The sequence below is a fragment of the Balaenoptera musculus genome, chromosome 19, assembly GCF_009873245.2.
Source record: "Balaenoptera musculus isolate JJ_BM4_2016_0621 chromosome 19, mBalMus1.pri.v3, whole genome shotgun sequence".
Classification (NCBI taxonomy): Eukaryota; Metazoa; Chordata; class Mammalia; order Artiodactyla; family Balaenopteridae; genus Balaenoptera; species Balaenoptera musculus.
The window spans coordinates 41,294,135-41,310,884 of NC_045803.1; the positions used below are offsets into that span (position 1 = coordinate 41,294,135).

At 49.9% G+C, this 16,750-nt stretch overlaps 2 protein-coding genes and 1 non-coding gene across 12 annotated transcripts in view; 1 reads left to right on the forward strand and 2 right to left on the reverse strand.

Moving 5' to 3' along the window:
- C19H16orf70 (chromosome 19 C16orf70 homolog) overlaps positions 1-14,135 on the forward strand; it is a 28,671-nt gene extending 14,536 nt beyond the window's left edge. For 5 of the 10 annotated variants that reach the window (XM_036835168.1, XM_036835172.1, XM_036835169.1 and 2 more), the window contains 13 exons: positions 781-824; positions 2,653-2,732; positions 2,968-3,062; positions 3,898-3,995; positions 4,085-4,197; positions 7,608-7,741; positions 8,126-8,209; positions 10,117-10,199; positions 10,606-10,649; positions 11,045-11,088; positions 11,242-11,300; positions 11,927-11,999; positions 12,642-14,135. In XM_036835168.1, coding sequence (XP_036691063.1) covers positions 781-824; positions 2,653-2,732; positions 2,968-3,062; positions 3,898-3,995; positions 4,085-4,197; positions 7,608-7,741; positions 8,126-8,209; positions 10,117-10,199; positions 10,606-10,649; positions 11,045-11,088; positions 11,242-11,300; positions 11,927-11,999; positions 12,642-12,728 — 1,038 coding nt within the window. In that variant the 3' untranslated portion in view covers positions 12,729-14,135. The other 5 variants (XR_005017592.1, XR_005017591.1, XR_005017590.1 and 2 more) reach the window with 5 other exon arrangements.
- Positions 9,679-9,785, reverse strand: LOC118885993. The gene has a single exon (XR_005017625.1). It is a non-coding gene; the product is annotated as a U6 spliceosomal RNA (small nuclear RNA).
- A 151-nt stretch (positions 14,136-14,286) lies between the features above and the next one.
- B3GNT9 (UDP-GlcNAc:betaGal beta-1,3-N-acetylglucosaminyltransferase 9) lies at positions 14,287-16,671 on the reverse strand. The gene is made up of 2 exons (XM_036835175.1): positions 16,529-16,671; positions 14,287-16,197 (listed from the first exon to the last, which is right to left on the reverse strand). The coding sequence occupies exon 2, from the start codon at positions 16,169-16,171 to the stop codon at positions 14,963-14,965; it is 1,209 nt and encodes a 402-aa protein (XP_036691070.1). The 5' UTR covers positions 16,172-16,197; positions 16,529-16,671; the 3' UTR covers positions 14,287-14,962.
- Positions 16,672-16,750: the final 79 nt, after the last annotated feature.

The following is a 16,750-nucleotide window of genomic DNA, read 5'->3' on the forward strand; positions in this document are numbered from 1 at the left end:
ACACGGGTTTGAGCCTTGGTCCGGGAAGATCCCACATGCAACTAAGCAGCTAAGCCCGTGCACCACAACTGCTGAACCTGCACTCTAGAACCCATGAGCCACAACTACTGAAGCCCACACACCTAGACCCCGTGCTCCCCAACAAGTGAAGCACTGCATTGAGAAGCCCGTGCGCCGCAACGAAGAGAAGCCCCCCCTTGCTGCAACTAGAGAAAGCCCGCGTGCAGCAACAAAGACCCAACACAGCCAAAAATAAATACATAAATAAATTTATTTATTTATGTATTTATTTGTTTGTTTATTTATTTATTTAAAAAAAAAGAATCCGCCTGCCAATGCAGGAGACACGGGTTCGAGCCCTGGTCCAGGAAGATCCCACATGCCACAGAGCAACTAAGCCCATGCGCCACAACTACTGAGCCTGCGCTCTAGAGCCCGCGAGCCACAACTACTGAGCCCATGTGCCACAACTACTAAAGCCCACGTGCCTAGAGCCTGTGCTCCCAACAAGAGAAGCCACCACAATGAGAAGCCTGCGTGCCACAACCAGAGAAAAAGCCTGCGTGCAGCAACGAAGACCCAACACAGTCAAGAATAAAATAAATAAAATAAAATAAATAAATTTATTAAAAAAAATCAAAACGTAATGTGCAGTGCTTCAGGAGAATTTCAACTAGTGATAATTTTTTTTTTCTTCACTACTCTATAAATGTCTTTCTGATTAATCTTTTTCAACTGCAAAGCACTAACAGCTCTTAAACATTTGCTTTTTGTTTTTAGGTGATTGAAGTATATGACTTGACTAAAGTAAAGTTAAAATATTGGTAAGTTTTCTCCTGGTATGTGTCGTAGGCTTGGTACACGTGAGCTTTATCTACTACCCATATTAAGTTAGTAAAGGATTCCCATCTTTAGCAGTTCTGGGATTACAGCCTGGTGCCATGATTTCCTCATGCAGCCTCCAAGTCTACTCAGTTTCCTGGGGAAGAGAAGGAAACCTCATTAAGAACACACTGTATGTGAAACACTTCACATATGTGGCAATTTATTTAATCTCACAACAAAGCAGGACCTCAGCTCAGAGGTCTGTGACTGTCCCCTGGGTCATAGCTGCCCCGCCCTGCACAGCCTCTTTTGGCACCTCTTTATGTGTTCATTACCAACAGAGGTGGGACAAACCAGATACATCTGACTTCAAGGCCTATGCTAAAGAGAATGCCAAAAGGATTACTATTTGGGGGGCCAAAATCTGCTTTTTAGAATGAAAATGGGATGTATTTGTGCCTGTATGATGCACAAATATTTGAACCTCCTTATGGTAAGGCGCTGTGCTGGCATCTAGAATATTCCGTTCAGTAAGCTTCCTTAACAGGCTTACCTTCTCGAGGGTGTGTAAGGGATCAGTTCCTGGGCTGACTCAAGCAGTGTTTGCCAGTAGAGAAGTGGATAAAGCAGATGCATAATAGCACTGACCCCTGTAGATTCTGATTGTCTTTTAGTCTTGTTGGGGCCTTCTGTACCTCAAGATCTGGCTTCTCTTTACCCTCTTAAGAGACAGTGGTGGGTAAGAGTGAGGGTTCTAGAGTCAGGCTTCCCTGAGTTTGAGTTATGACTTCTTCATTTTATTACTCTGTGAAATTGGGCAAGTCACTTAACCTCTTTGAGTTCGTTTTCTCGTGAGAGAAATGAAACCAATAATCAGGTTGCTGGGTTAGGAAGATGACATGAGATATTACTGGTAAAGCATATAGCACAGTGCCTGGTTAAAAACAGAGGTTCCAGATGCAAGCTATTATATATAGAATAGATAGACAACAAGGTCCTACTGTATAGCATGGGAAACTATTTTCAGCATCCTGTAATAAACCATAATGGAAAGACTATGAAAAAGAATGTATATATAATTGAATCACTTTGCTGTACAGCAGAAATTAACACAACATTGTAAATCAACTATACTTCAATAAAATAAATTTTTTAAAAAGCAGAGGTTTTCCATAAGTGATAATTAATTTTTTAAAAAGTATTCTTAACCTTAAACATTTTCCTTAAAGTTGTAAATGATTTATCTTCATGCTCATTATCTGAAATCATATGCCTTTCTTTGCTCCCAAGCCCACCCCCCTCCCAGGTATTTTTCCTTTGCTTGGGATCCATTCCTCCCCATCCACATACCCATTCACCCGATCCATGAATGCTGGTTCTTCTGCTTGTTAGGAAAACAAGCTGCCTCGCTTGGCTATACCCTTTTAAGACATTCATCCCTTTTTAAGAAAGTTCCTTTTCAAGCCAAACTACTAGTAGGCATCCTGGGAAAACACATTAACAGTGTCTATTTCTGAGTACTCTTTATCCAAGTCCAAATGCCATGGGGCTGAGGCCGGATTTATTTCCTTCTGAACTGGCCTGGTGGCCACAAATGTCTTGGGAGGTCCTAGAGGACTAATTCTCTGTATCAACCTCAGGAGAATTGACTATTTCTGACCTCATTTATTGTCTCTTATTTAAAAGTTCTATAGTTAAACTTTTATTTTGATATAATATTAGACTCACCCACCTGTGTTTTAAGAGTAACTCTTCCAGCCACCATCTCTAATGATCTGTGAGCCCATCTTGCAAAGCCTGGTATTAAAAAGTATCTCTGTTTTTCAGTGGTGTGCATTTCAATTCTCAAGCCATAGCTCCCACCATTGAGCAGATTGACCAGTCTTTTGGTGCGACCCATCCTGGAGGTAAGCCAAGTCCATTTGATTCCTCTGGTCATCTGTAGCCACGTTCCTGTCGGATTTGGGGATTGGTACTTGGGAGTACAGGAAAGCTCTTCCCTCTTGCTTTCAGTCTAGTAGGTCAGTTCAGAAATGAGACACAAGGAAGGTGTTGCCAGCCATCACTCCCTGCCAGGCTGGTTTGTGTTCGCAACTTCTGATGCCATTCAACCATGCCATTTTCTTCTCCCCACTCCCACAGTGTACAACTCCGCTGAGCAGCTCTTCCACCTCAACTTCAGAGGACTGTCTTTCTCTTTTCAGCTAGATTCATGGACTGAGGCTCCCAAGTACGAGGTTAGCCTTTCTCTTTCCCTGATATTTATTGCCCGGTGCCCAGGTGATATGGGTCAGCAGAGTACCATTGGAGGAGGCTGGATAGGTGCTCTTTCTTTGGTTTCCTGATCTCTGAGGTCTTCGGAGGCCACTGGGGGGGTACAGTGGGGGAAGCTGATAGAACAAAGCCCTGGCTGGCATTCCCAGGAAGAGGGCGCTTCCAACTGAAGAGTGAGGTCGAGCTCACTTTGCAGAGGTAATTCCATGTCGTGTGCTTTAAAACTCCAAATCACCACAGTTTTTCTCAATGGCCTGGAATTTGAGAGAATTCATCCTTAGGCAACAGCATCCGTAGTGTTATGAAATGATAGCTTTTTGTAAGTTTTACATTTTATTAAAGGAGGCATTTCTACATTTTCTCCCTGATGAAGGAATGAAAAACTAAGTAAAATTAAAGATGAACTTGCATGATTAGGTGAATTTATTGACCTGGAGACAGGTTGGACTGTGTGCTTTGACCTGGCCAGTTTTTTTTTTTTAATATCAAGAATTTTAATAATCTTGATAAATAAAACAAGCAGACTTCAAAGTTTCTCAGAAACCACAGTCCCATCCTTCTACACTGTAGGTAACCATACCCATTTTTATAGAAGAGGAAATAGATACAGAAAATTTGTACCAAGTAAGGCAGTACCAGTAGCAGAGTTCTATCTGAAACTGAGATATTCCTATTCTAAGTTCCTTACTTTCGTGACCTGGCCAGTTCTTGAAGACCATGAGTGTCGGGAAAATGCCAGAGCCTGAGTCGCATGGCCCACAGTGTGCTTTTATTAAAATATTTGTCTTGTGTTTGCAGCCCAATTTTGCCCATGGTCTGGCTTCTCTCCAGATACCCCATGGAGCAACTGTGAAACGAATGTACATCTACAGTGGAAACAGCCTACAGGATACCAAGTACGTGTAGGGGAGTACAAGCTTCATGCTAAGGCCATGGGCTCCCTGGGAGGGAGGGCAAAGCCTCTGCTCACTGTGCCTTCCCCCAGGGCTCCCGCAATGCCCCTGAGCTGTTTCCTGGGCAATGTGTACGCTGAGAGTGTAGATGTTCTTCGGGATGGAACTGGACCCTCAGGTTTACGACTTCGCCTACTTGCCGCAGGTCAGTTACTGGCTTTGGGGTGGTGGATTCTCCGTTATGTCCTTGTTGTGATAGTCTAAAATCCCACGTCCTTAGGATAGTTGGTAGAAGACAAATGGTGCTGATGTTTATGGTTAAAAGTTTTCATTTAGATTTGTGAAGGGACAAGACAGTCTTATTTTGAGCAAATCTTATAAACGGCAGTAAAACTTCTTCCCTCGGCAGGTACATCAGCCTCTGTGTACTTATGTAACTTTGCAGTGGTTCCTACGTCTTGGAGATATATCTTATGGGCTCAGTGTTGTATGTTGTCTCGTTTTCCACCCTTTGTGCTCATTTCTCAGAGTAGACTGGCAAGAGGAACTTGTTGAATTGTGGTTTAGCCATACCCTGCTCAGTTTTGCTGACTGTGAACAAAAAGAGTTGCTGCCTTCAGTAGCTGGTCTCTCCAGGATTCACGCCTCATCTTGTGATTTTCTTGTGTGGACAATCTCAACTCCTTCGGACCTTTGGGTTATACTTAGTGGTACCGAGATCCTCCGGTGTGGAGTTTGCCTCCATAAGGATGGCCTGGGGACTTTGAGCTCCATGACAGGGCTGTGCCTTAATGGAGTTCATATTCTAGCCAGTGTTTGTTTGTAAGCTGGTGTCTTGCATCAGTCTCTGGGGCATCCGTTCTCAACCGTTTAGAATATGGTATATAAACTGTGAACTCACTCCCCTGAACAATTAGTTCACAGCCTCCAGGTTAGAAATTTCTTTTCTTTTCTTTTTTTTAATAATTAATTATATATATAACTTTTTAAAAAATAAATTTATTTATTTTTTGGCTGCATTGGGTTTTCATTGCTGGACGCAGCCTTTCGCTAGTTGCGGCGATCGGGGGCTACTCTTCATTGCGTTGCATGGGCTTCTCATTGCGGTGGCTTCTCTTGTTGAGGAGCACGGGGTCTAGGCGCACGGGCTTCAGTAGTTGTGGCACGCGGGCTCAGTAGTTGTGGCTCGTGGGCTCTAGAGTGCAGGCTCAGTAGTTGTGGTGCACAGGCTTAGTTGCTCTGCAGCATGTGGGATCTTCCCGGACCAGGGCTCGAACCTGTGTCCCCTGCATTGGCAGGCGGATTCTTAACCACTGCGCCACCAGGGAAGTCCCAGAAATTTCTTAAAATGTGGTCTTCTAGCCATGGCAGAACACCAGCTACTTAAAGGAGCATTGCATTTGAGCTGTAGTTTTTGAGAGAATTGAGATGTGGTAATAAGGTCAAGCAATTTAGGTCTGTCTTCTCAGGAGGACTGCTGCTTAAAACAGCAGGATGGTCAAGGATGGTGTGACTATCCCAGGTGACAGCAAGAGGAGCCTGTTGAGAGTAGGGGGTCTCAGCCAATTCTGACTGCCACCCTGTACAGGACACTCCTAGCAGTCACATCTCACCGCTTACAGGGTCAGTGGGGAAAACACTTTAAGTCAAGGCATCACTGACTTACTATCCAACCCAGTACTCATTGAGAGTTTCCTTTGGCAAGCAGAAGGGTAGCTTGTCCTGGCCAACCCATTTCTCACATCTTTTTCCTATGGAGTGTGGCTACAGTGATGCTTTTAACATGGAAAGTCCATTCAATTGTCTTGATCCCCACAATAATTTATAGGATGACTCATTCCAGGGAATCAGAAACTAAAATAGTCTCCTAAAAAGAACTAAGGGTAATTTTACCTGAGGAGGCTTCAGGTAGAGTGAGACAAGAGAGGAGGCTCACCTGTGAAGGGTGTCTCCCCTGTAGCCCCACCTGGACATTCACAAGTATCTGGTACTTGGAGACATGGGCACACAGTCCAGCTTGACAGGACTTTTGGTGGGTTCCATAGGTCACCCAGGCTTGCCTAAGTGCAGGATTTATAGACAGAGGTTAATGTAGACCGTGGTTTTTCCCAGGACCTAGTTAATTTACACACAGCTGTGTGTGTGTATGTGTCAGGAGTGGGATTTGAAACAGCTCTTATTTTGCCACTCAGTTTATATGTGCTGTGACTTAAGACTCTTGGGTTAGTTGGAGAACTCAGTACCTCTTTGTTTCAGATTTTGGATCCCTGAAGTCTTCTGTATATAACAAATGGATTGCTATACGAGAAAGAGCTTTGTCAGCTATAAAGCCCTGTGTAGAGTAAGGTGATGGTGGTGGTTATCATGGTACCAGGAATTGCAGTCCTTGGATTCTTGGCTTCCTTTTATAATTTTGGGCAAAACACTTTGTCTTCTCATCCACAGAATGGGGGAAATTTTACTCTTGGTGTGTCTGTTGCTATTCCACAACCACTTCTGTGTATGTGTGTGTTTAACTAGAACCATTTCTGAAATGTATTAGACAAAGTCAGGGTTGCAAGATTCTTCCCAACAAAGAAACTTCTGGCAAATCAGGTTTTTTTCTTTCTCCCACTTGCCTGGTTTGTCTCTTTTGAGTGTTAGTGGGTCTGGTGTTTGTAGAATTAGGGAGTTAAAAGTTAGTGTGTGCTTTGCTCTTGGCTCTTTTATAGAGTGATCTTCAGGTCCAGTCTCAGGTTGGGGGTTACCATTGAGAAGTACTTCTTTTTTTTTTTTTTAATATATTTTATTTATTATTTTTGGTTGTGTTGGGTCTTCATTGCTGTGCGTGGGCTTTCTCTAGTTGCAGTGTGCGGGCTTCTCATTGCGGTGGCTTCTCTTGTTGCGGAGCACAGGCTCTAGAGCACGGGCTTCAGTAGATGTGGCCCGTGGGCTTAGTAGTTGTGGCTTGTGGGCTCTAGAGCGCAGGCTCAATAGTTGTGGCGCACGGGCTTAGTTGCTCTGAGGCATGTGGGATCTTCCCGGACCAGGGCTTGAACCCGTGTCCCCTGCATTGGCAGGCAGATTCTTAACCACTGCGCCACCAGGGAAGCCCCGAGAAGTACTTCTTAACGTAAATCCTTGTATCTTGTCAGGACCTAGAAAGTGGCAAGAGATAATAGCACCCATTTATATATTTCCGTAGCACCTGTGCTGCTGTTTATTGTACCACAGTTGTGTGATGGTCTGATTGGAATCTTCATGCCATAAGCTCCAGTGTGGGCAGAGACTGCACCTGTTCTGCTCACCATTGTTTCCTCAGCATCTAGCAAAGTGTCCTAGCCCATGGTGTCAATGACTGAATATTTGCTGAGTCAGTGAATGACTTTTCCAGAGCTCTGTATCACTTTTGTGGGATTGAGTGAATCTCTCGCATTGTTTTGAGTAGATAGTGATCTCTTCTAGCATCTCAAGTCCTGGTGACCTGGTACTTCTGCTTACATGCAGTCTTGCCCCTCAGCCAAACCTGATAATGCAGCATGCAGCCACTGGCCTCTCTAGGGCTCCCAGGACCCTGGGCTGCAGGGTCACAGGCGCTGACTGGGAACCTGACCACCTGTACCTTGTTCTTTCCAGGTTGTGGACCCGGCTTATTAGCAGATGCCAAGATGCGGGTATTTGAACGCTCAGTGTATTTTGGCGATTCCTGCCAAGATGTTCTTAGCATGCTTGGCTCTCCACACAAGGTCTTCTACAAGTCAGAAGACAAGGTAGGGAAAATGTGTTTATAAAGTGAATAGGTGGTGTCTCTCTCTCTTTTTTTTTTCAATCAACTTTAACTTAATATTGAGTAAATGTAAACTGCTGTTTTCCCATAGGACCTGCTCTATTAAAGCTGATGGAAAAGTAAATTGAAAGCTCTTTTCTGACCCCTGTTGGTCAGATTGTTCTGCCTTTCCTTGGAGACCAGGGCGCAGTCTATAGTCAACCAAAGCTGGCTGGGTTGTTCGGCACCATCATGTGGGACTCCCACACTCTTGCTTCCCCAACAGATTAATGTTATACAAGAAACACAGTTTGTAGACTCATTTAATCCAAGAATTAAATGTATTAAGGGGTTGGATTTCAATTCATTGTTATTTTTTCCCCAACAGATGAAGATTCATTCTCCTTCTCCTCATAAGCAAGTTCCATCGAAGTGCAATGACTACTTTTTTAACTACTTCACTCTCGGAGTGGTAAGTTGTGATTCCTTAGAGAAGCGTTCCATTTCTGTGGGAGTGTGCAGTGCCCCTGGGCATACCTGTGTGCATACATGCAGCTTTAACCATGCCTGGCTGCAGGAAACCTAGCCCTAGCTGGCTTTACCAGTGTCATCTTGCATTGGCATTGGTACCCCCAAAGTAGACCTTTCCTGTCACCACCGTTGCTGAGAAACACTGGGTTCTCTGGTATGTCTTGATTTCTTTTCTGAGGGAAACATGATCCACAAGTAGAGGCTGCAGGAGTCATTCAGGTTAAGATGTTTTGGGAACTGCTGTTTTGTAGAGCATAGGACCCTCTTCTGGAGCCAAAAAACAGGCAAACAAAAAAGGCTTAAAGTCTGGGAGTGTGCTTGTATATTTTTAGGGGATCACCCTAGAGGCATTGCTGCAGCCCTGTGCTCTGGACGTACGGTGCTGAATGGAGCTGTGGCCATCGGTGCTGACAGTCCAGCTGGTAGATGTGTGTGTGTGAGAGAAATGATAGTGTAAAGAAACTGCACCAGCAGGATAGAGCTCAGAGGGCAGGGCTAGCCTGGATATTGGGTTTTCTAACCATTCAGCTTTCTAGGGCCTGAGGCCCTGAAGCAGCAAAGAAATGGTATACTCCAGAGAGGGCGAAAGGAGGAGGACTGGGTCTGCCAGTGTGGAAAAGACCAAAGAGGAGCCAGGAGTAGCAGGGGAGAGGCAGTGGGATCATAAACTCTTGCGGGTAGGATGGTGGCTGGAGGGAATGGCACTGTTGTAAGCTGAACCTCTTTTTTTTTTTTAATATTTATTTTATTTATTTGGTTGCACCGGGTCTTAGCTGCAGCAGGCAGACTCCTTAGTTGCAGCAGGCAGACTCCTTAGTTGCAGCACATGTGCTCCTTAGTTGGGGCAGGCAGGCTCCTTAGTTGCAGCATGCACGTGAGATCTAGTTCCCTGACCAGGGATCAAACCCGGGCCCCCTGCATTGGGAGCGCGGAGTCTTAACCACTGCGCCACCAGGGAAGTCCCAAGCTGAACCTCTTTTTGAGTTCAAGGGCCAGTGATGATAGGTGTCAGGGAAGATGGAGCGAATGGACCAGCCCTGATGGGACATGGTGTGGCTATTGGTGGATGGCTGGAGTCAGGGGTAACCCTGGGGTCTCAGGCAGAACAGCTGACAGGATGTGAACCTGAGAAGGGTGTGGCAGGGTACGAAGAGGTGTTTGATAGGCAGTGTCAAATCCAGATCTGAGTCCTGGCTAGAGGCTAGCTAGCCTTTACTTCAGTTCCAAGGGTTGCTGACTCCCACAGAGAGGGCCTGTGGAAGCCAGAAGGGTCTGGCAGGTCATGGCATTCAGAATAGCCAGATGCCTTGAGTCCCTTGAGAGTCAGGTGGCCCCTGAATCTTCTTGTTAGCCTGTAAGCCAAAATCTGTGCTTGGTTACTTTTTTTTTTTTTTTTTTTAACATCTTTAAAAAAATATGGAACACTTCACGAATTTGCATGTCATCCTTGTGCAGGGGCCACGCTAATCTTTTCTGTATCGTTCCAACTTTAGTATATGTGCTGCCGAAGTAAGCATTCGGTTACATTTTTTTATCAGGTGTTTTTGGTCAGGAAGGATATCCCTGACCGTGTTTGAGTTCCCAAGCAGTGGGAGCTGTAGCCCCTTGTGCCTTTTGGGCCTACTGGTACAAGGTTTGGAATGAGGTGGCCTGTAGATGGTTCGGTGTATGTCATCATCACTTCGCACTCAGCCTCAGCTGTCCCCTTGATTGTTATTTGGGAGAAAGCTGTTCCCCAAGGGCATCCCCATTGTGGAGTGGGTGTCTCTAAGTTGGACATGCCCTCGAAAGCCCCCTGCCCTGCCTCAGTAACTTTCCCCACTTGGGCATCCTTGTTTTCTATCCCAGGACATCCTCTTTGACGCGAATACACACAAAGTGAAGAAGTTTGTCCTACACACCAATTACCCTGGACATTATAATTTTAATATGTGAGTATACCTGTACCTGCCCCTCCAGGAAAGAGAGCTTGTGGCTTTGGATGTTTGCTATTTCATGGAAAGCAAACATTTCCTGAGTGTTGGCTCTGTTCCTGGTATAGTACCCATTATCTTACATCTCTCCATTTATACCCATTTTACAAATAGGGAAATAGATTCAGAAAGCTTGGCCTCTTATCTGAGGTGATAGGGTCTTCAGAGCCCCCAAGCTGTGCCCTTTTTGGTTTGACTCCAGTGCCCAAATCTGGCCTCTTCCAGGGAACACTGTGTCAGGCCCAGAGCCAGGGCTTTGGGCAAGTGTGCTTGATCCTGTTTTTCCTGGGGTGCAGAGTTGAGATGTGGGGGTGGTCAAGGCCTCCCAAGGGGTTCAACCTTTACCCATCTGCCTTCTCTCTAGTTATCACCGCTGTGAGTTCAAGATCCCACTAACCATAAAGAGAGGTGAGTAGTCAGTGTCCTCAGGGTAAGGAAAGGGTTTTAGAATCAGTCTCTCATGATGAGAAGAGATGATGATCCGAGAAGAGGTGATGATCCAAGCAGAGAGGGTGGCAGTGGTTGGGTTTGTGGCGTCTTTGCCCACCTGCTTCTGCCCATAGCCTCAGCTCCTCTGGGTTGGGCTCTGTGTTCTGGGGGCCACAGTGTTCTTGGTCTGTAGTCTCCTGGAGGCCCTCAAGGTCTTATCCTGTGACCATGGGATTGCTGCTTTCCAAACTTCAATCCCAGTGCATAGGGTGGCTAGGGCTGGGGTCACAGGTGGGCTGAGACATCTACCTGAGCAGGTGTGGAACTGAATCCGGGCCAGGCCAGCTACCAACCACCCTGTGTTCTCTTTTCAGAAAACACAGATGGTCAGACAGAAACATGCACGACCTACAGCAAGGTAAGCTCCTATTTTCCCCACCTGATGCAGTCTGAAAATGAGGTAGGCATCAGCCTGCCAGCAGTCTGGGTTCCCATGTCCTTTGGGCCAGCCATTTGTCACGGGTGGGGTCAGGTCCCTGCTAATCCCGTGTCACCCCCATCCCTCTTGCAGTGGGACAACATCCAGGAGCTTCTGGGCCACCCTGTGGAGAAGCCTGTTGTCCTGCACAGGTGAGTGGGAGGCTGCTGTCTCTGATCACCCCATCTGGCTCCTCACAGCCCAGAAGGCCCAGGGAGCCCTAGCAGTGGGTATGGCTTAATGACAGAAATGACAGAAATTTCTGGTGTTGCCATAGACATGCTTCCTGCCGCAACCCTGCGTGCTAGGACTAGGCCAGCTGTTCTGCATGTTTACTCGCACCAGAGAGGCTGCCCCTTGGGATAGCTCCCCCCTCTCCCACCTACCTCCAGGTATGGGGACCTTTTCGCCTCTAGTTATTCAGAAAGGGAGGCAGTTTTGACTAGCTGTCCTGGGCTCCCTTTTCCCTATCAAAGCTGCTACCTGCTTTAGTTAACAGCCCAATACCTGGTTGCATCCTGCCTGAGGCTCCCTCTCCCTCCTGACTTTGCACCACTCCAGTCCAATTGCATGTTAACTTTCTGTGCCAGCTGGACCATGTAGGATTTGGTGCTTGAATGAGGCCCATCACTATGACTAGGACCTCAAGGGCCTGTGTGGGAAACACTCACAGCCATGAGGGACCACTGGCTAATAGCCCTCATCCCAAAAGGAACCGGATGCCCTGCCTGGCCTTGGCCTCTGTCTGCCCCTCTAACTGTGGCTTCCCTGGCCTCAGGTCCTCCTCCCCAAACAACACCAACCCATTTGGCTCCACATTCTGCTTTGGTCTTCAGCGGATGATCTTTGAGGTAAGCCCTGGGGGTTGAGTGGCCGGTGGTCATGGTGAGGACAGGCAAGTGATTGAGAGAGAGATTGGGGAGGGCCTAAGGGCCCTGCTGAGCAGGTTAATCAAACAAGATGAGAGGAAATTGGGATCCCACATTTATATTTGAAAATGTGAGTACAATAGGAAGGGGAACCACAGGGCAAGTGGGGCTCAGTCCGGGGGTGTTGGGGGCCTTTAAATGCCATGTGAATGAACATGCTGTGGGGTGAGTGGCTATAGAGGCCCCACTGGCTTGGGAGAAGAATGGGCTGCCCCTGTTTTCCCATCTGGATGCCATACCTTCAGCAGACCTCTAGCAGTTCCAGAAGGACTGGACAAATGGGTGTGGTCAAGTTTATATATTCCAGAGAAACAAGCAGACACAGGAGCAGAGATGACCCCCTTAGCATGAGTTGGGGGGTGTTGAGGGGTCAGTCCAGCCCCATGTGCAGGTGGGTTGCACACACAACCTCCAGCCCCTGTGCACAGGAGCTGCCTCAAGTCCCTTCTCTTCAGTCACAGTCCAGGACTGATGCCGCTGGTGGTTTTTGTGGGTTTGATTGCCTGCTCTGTTTACATTCCTTCAACTCCTCCCCCTTGACTCGCTGTCATCTTCTCATAACAGGTCATGCAGAACAACCACATTGCCTCGGTGACCCTTTATGGCCCCCCCAGGCCTGGTGCCCACCTGAGAACCGCAGAACTCCCCTAGGAACATCACCACCCATGCCCCTCTGCCCCATGGAACTGTGTATCGCATCCTGTTCAGCAGGCCACCCTGTGGGTTTTCTTGGACACCTTGCCAGTGTGGAAGGGCTGTTGTGATATTTTGAGGTGGGGCTCAGGCTGGGTGCTCTGCCATGGGGTGAGAGGCCCAGATATTCTTCTGTGCGATCTCAGCCTGCTGGTGCCAACAGGGGACACAGACTGCAAAGAGAAGCACAAACTCTGAGCCTTGATACCTGGACCCAGGAGCTCTCGACTAACATGTAGGGAGACAGGGTTCTGTCTCCCCTGTCCCCCATACATTGGGAAAACTTGGGGCTCTTTCTCTGGCTGAGGACACAGGCACCCAGACAAGGACAGGGTCCTGCCTTTGGCCCAGCATTGCCACATGACCCTCAAGGCAAGCAGGTAGCATGTCCGTAGTACTTGGTTGCAACTTTTGCACTACATCCACTTTAGTTACTTGATGAGCTGGCTGTGGCCAAGGTGGCTCACTTGCCCTTCCCTGTTTCTTTCTTGCATGTGCTCCCTGCCAGGCCCAGCAGGCACACCCAATTGGTTGAAACACAACTTTCTACCATCAAGGTACGTGCCCAGGCCTGGTTCCCACCCCTCTTGGAGCCAGCCTTCAAGGCCGCCTGTTCCCCTACTCTGCCGCAACCTGGCTGGCAGCGCTGCATGTTTCCATCCTGTTTGCCTCTTTGTTTTAATGCCAAAGTTTTAGCCAAAGACATCTTCCTCCTTTTTTTGTGTTTCAGCATTCTGTTCTGCACTGTGGGCTTGGCTCCCCTCCCTCAGCTCTGGGCAGTGTCCCCTGGCCGGGCCCATTCACGGCTCAAGGCCTCTGGGGCTCATGGAGGGCTGGGCTGCTCAGTCTCTTCGTGGGACTTGCTAAGGAAAGTAGCATATGTGCTTTAAAAATATTAATCCTTTTGAAAAGAATTGAGAAGAGAAATGTATAATTTTATCCCATTTTTAATATTTTGGTCTAGCAACTTGTGATACATAGATGACAATTTTGTGAGTTTTTCAAATGTGTGTACAGATTTTTGTAAATATGACTCTTTTGTAATTAACTCATGTACAGCCTCATCCTGTATAGTTTAACAATGAATGTGCAGGGGACCTGCCCCGGGCGCCTGTGTGGTGCCTGGGCCTACAGCCAGGCTTGTGTGGTGTTCCCATGACTTTGTTACTGATTGGTGTCTTCCCATGTGGACTGTGGCCTGGCCAGAGACCCTCACACATCCCACTGTGGGGCAGCCAGGACTGTTCCCATCCTCCTAGCATGGGGGAACCTTCCTCATGCCCTGCCCATACCCCTCCTCCAATAAAGACCTATGCCCTCCGCGACAGCTCCCCATGTGCTGTTGCTGGGATGTTTATACTAAAATGAGCGTGGAGGCATTGATTTTTTTGAGAAAGGGGGTGGTTGAAGAATATGGGGAAATTTACAGCTGGAGGAGTTATCTTAGAAAAAGGTTCCTTGGCTCCTCTGAAGGGGGCAGCACAGGCTTCAGTGGGAGAATGGCACAGTTGTGTGGGTGTAGGTGGGTAGCTGGACGTGGGGGAAGACTAGGTAGGACAATGCGCTCAGTCCCTGTGTGCCTCCATCCCTAATGTTCCAGCTAGTCCAGGGCTCAGGAGGCGTTGGCCCCAGGAAAGCAGATCTAAAGACCTAGACGTGGCTAAGAATGCAGTTTGAAGGGGCAAATAGGAAGCAAAACACCTACTTTCAGATTGAGTTGTGGCAGAATCTGCCGGTTCCGTGAGGACTGAGGCTAGGCCCCTACCCATCCCTGTGGGGTCCAGCCTTGAGAAAGATCTGCATTTGTTGGCATCACTCTAGGGGTTCCAAACTAAGAAGTATGGTCAGATTCCATGAGCCTCTGCCACCCCCACCCCCACCCACGTCCCTACTAGGAGGACCAAGCACGTTCACCTGCTTGGCAAAGAGCCTGGTTCACCACCACCTCAGCCCTGGCTGTCTCAAAGGGCCACCATTAGATTTGCTCCAGATCACCTCCCAATAGGGTGGGTCAGCAGGAACCAAGCTCAATCTTCACTCCCTGGGACCTTCTGGAGGCAGACACCTGGATGCCCCTTTCTGGGGAAGAACGACATACACAGCACTAATCCGCCTGGGAAACCTACTCTTCAAGCTACCTCCCACTTACATCCTGGGTCTGAATGAGGGGGGCTTGGAGCTGTGACAGGTGGCTAGGGGCCCCACTGGAAGGGACCCGCAGCGACAGGCCATGGACGCGCACAGGCTGGCCCGTGCGGCCGGTGCAGCAAGTGCCACATAAGCCATATGTCAGCAGCCGAGAGCCCGTGCACTACAACCAGCTCGCGGTAAAAGCAGGGGTCGAAGGTGCGGAGGTGCGGAGCGGCTGAAGGTCGAGGGATGCCAAAGGTGCGGAAAGCAGGGTGAGGCTCAGGCGTGAGACGCAGGCGCTGTAGACACATGCCCAAAAAGACGTCGTCAATGGGGAAAAGCTCAACCTGCGAGCAGGCACCGGCCAGGCGGCGCAGCGTGGCCCCCGAGAGCACGAAGCCGCCGCCGCCTGCGTAGGCCGGGTAGGCGGGCAGGCCGTAGACAGCCTCAGGGATGTAGTACTTGCTGGCCCGCACGCGGATTGGCCGCGCCTGCACTATCACGTCACCTGCAAGCAGGTCCTGCTCCGGGTCCCTTGGCCCCAGGAACTCCAGCAGGTTTCCCACGTGCACAAACACGTCGGCGTCGCCCTTAAAAACGAAGCGCACGTCGGGGCAGTAGGCGGAGGCCCAGGCCAGAAAATGGATCTCCTTGAGCGTTAGGTTGAAGAAAGTGTCGTCGAAGGCCCAGAGCAGGATGTCCGCGTACGCACGGCTCTCAGCACGCAACAGGGCGCTCCAGTGCGTTCGAGTGCCCGCCCCCTCCGCGTCTGCCCCGTCTGTGCCCGCGCCCCGGGGCACGCCCAGCAAAAACACCCGGCGCACTAGCGCCCCCTGCACGCGACCCTCAGCACCCCACGTCTGGCGCACGGCTTGGCGCCGCTCGAAGTCCGCAGCCACCGACTTGACGGCGATGAGCAGGTCGGGTCCGCCGGGGGGTGCGCCATTTCCTCGGCACTTGTGCGGCTGGTTAATGAGGAGAGGGAAGCGCCGCTGGTCCTTGGCTCGCAGATAGCGGCCGAAGTCAAAGGGTCCCGTGGGCGTGGGCGGCTCCGGCGTATCCTCTTCGTAGGCCGGCGGGGCTGCGCCTGCGTCCGGCGCCTGAAATACACGGAGCCCCGGGGTGGGCCCCGGCGCCGCCCTCCCTTGAGCTCCCGGCGCGCTCGTCGTCGGGGCCGCGCCATCGCGCTGCGCATAGAGCAGGAGGCCGAGGGCGGCGCCGAGGAGCAGCGTGAGCGACGCTTCTCCGCGTAGGCGCAGCCTCCGCCTCATGTCCGCCTGGCAGGCGCCCGCGGCCCCTGCGGAGAGACTCAGTCAGGGGCTCAAGACAAGGAAGCCAGCAGCCGGCAGGGGCTCCGGCCCCGCCCTCCCCGGGGGTAGGGCGCGGGAGGCCACACGCCTGGGGTCTCCGGCTGCCGGCCGTTCATCCCCCTCCGTTGTCCTCCTACTTTGGGCCCTGACCCCCCACCGGGATGGGCACCCTGAAAGGGCAAGAAGTTCCTCCTAGTAGCCGACTCCCACCCTCTCAGCTCCGGCCTAGCACGGTGCCCCAGAACAGGGAGACGCGGAGCCTCGGCCCCACCCCCTTCCCGCGCTGAGGCCGAATCCCTTCTACCCATCCCTACCCACCACGGCGGTCCTTGGGATCCTGATACACGTTCGGCCCTTGGGAGCGGCGTGGCCCCGGATGCCGGGGCCTCCGGGGCTCAGCGCAGGGTCCCAAGGGCGGCCATGGACGGGGCCTGGGCCAAATGCAACGTTGGCAGGAAGGGGGGCCGGGGCCGCTGCCACGTGACCCTACAGCTGTGTGCGCCCGGACATCTGGAGCTCAGTCAGCTCCGCCCTGGCGCT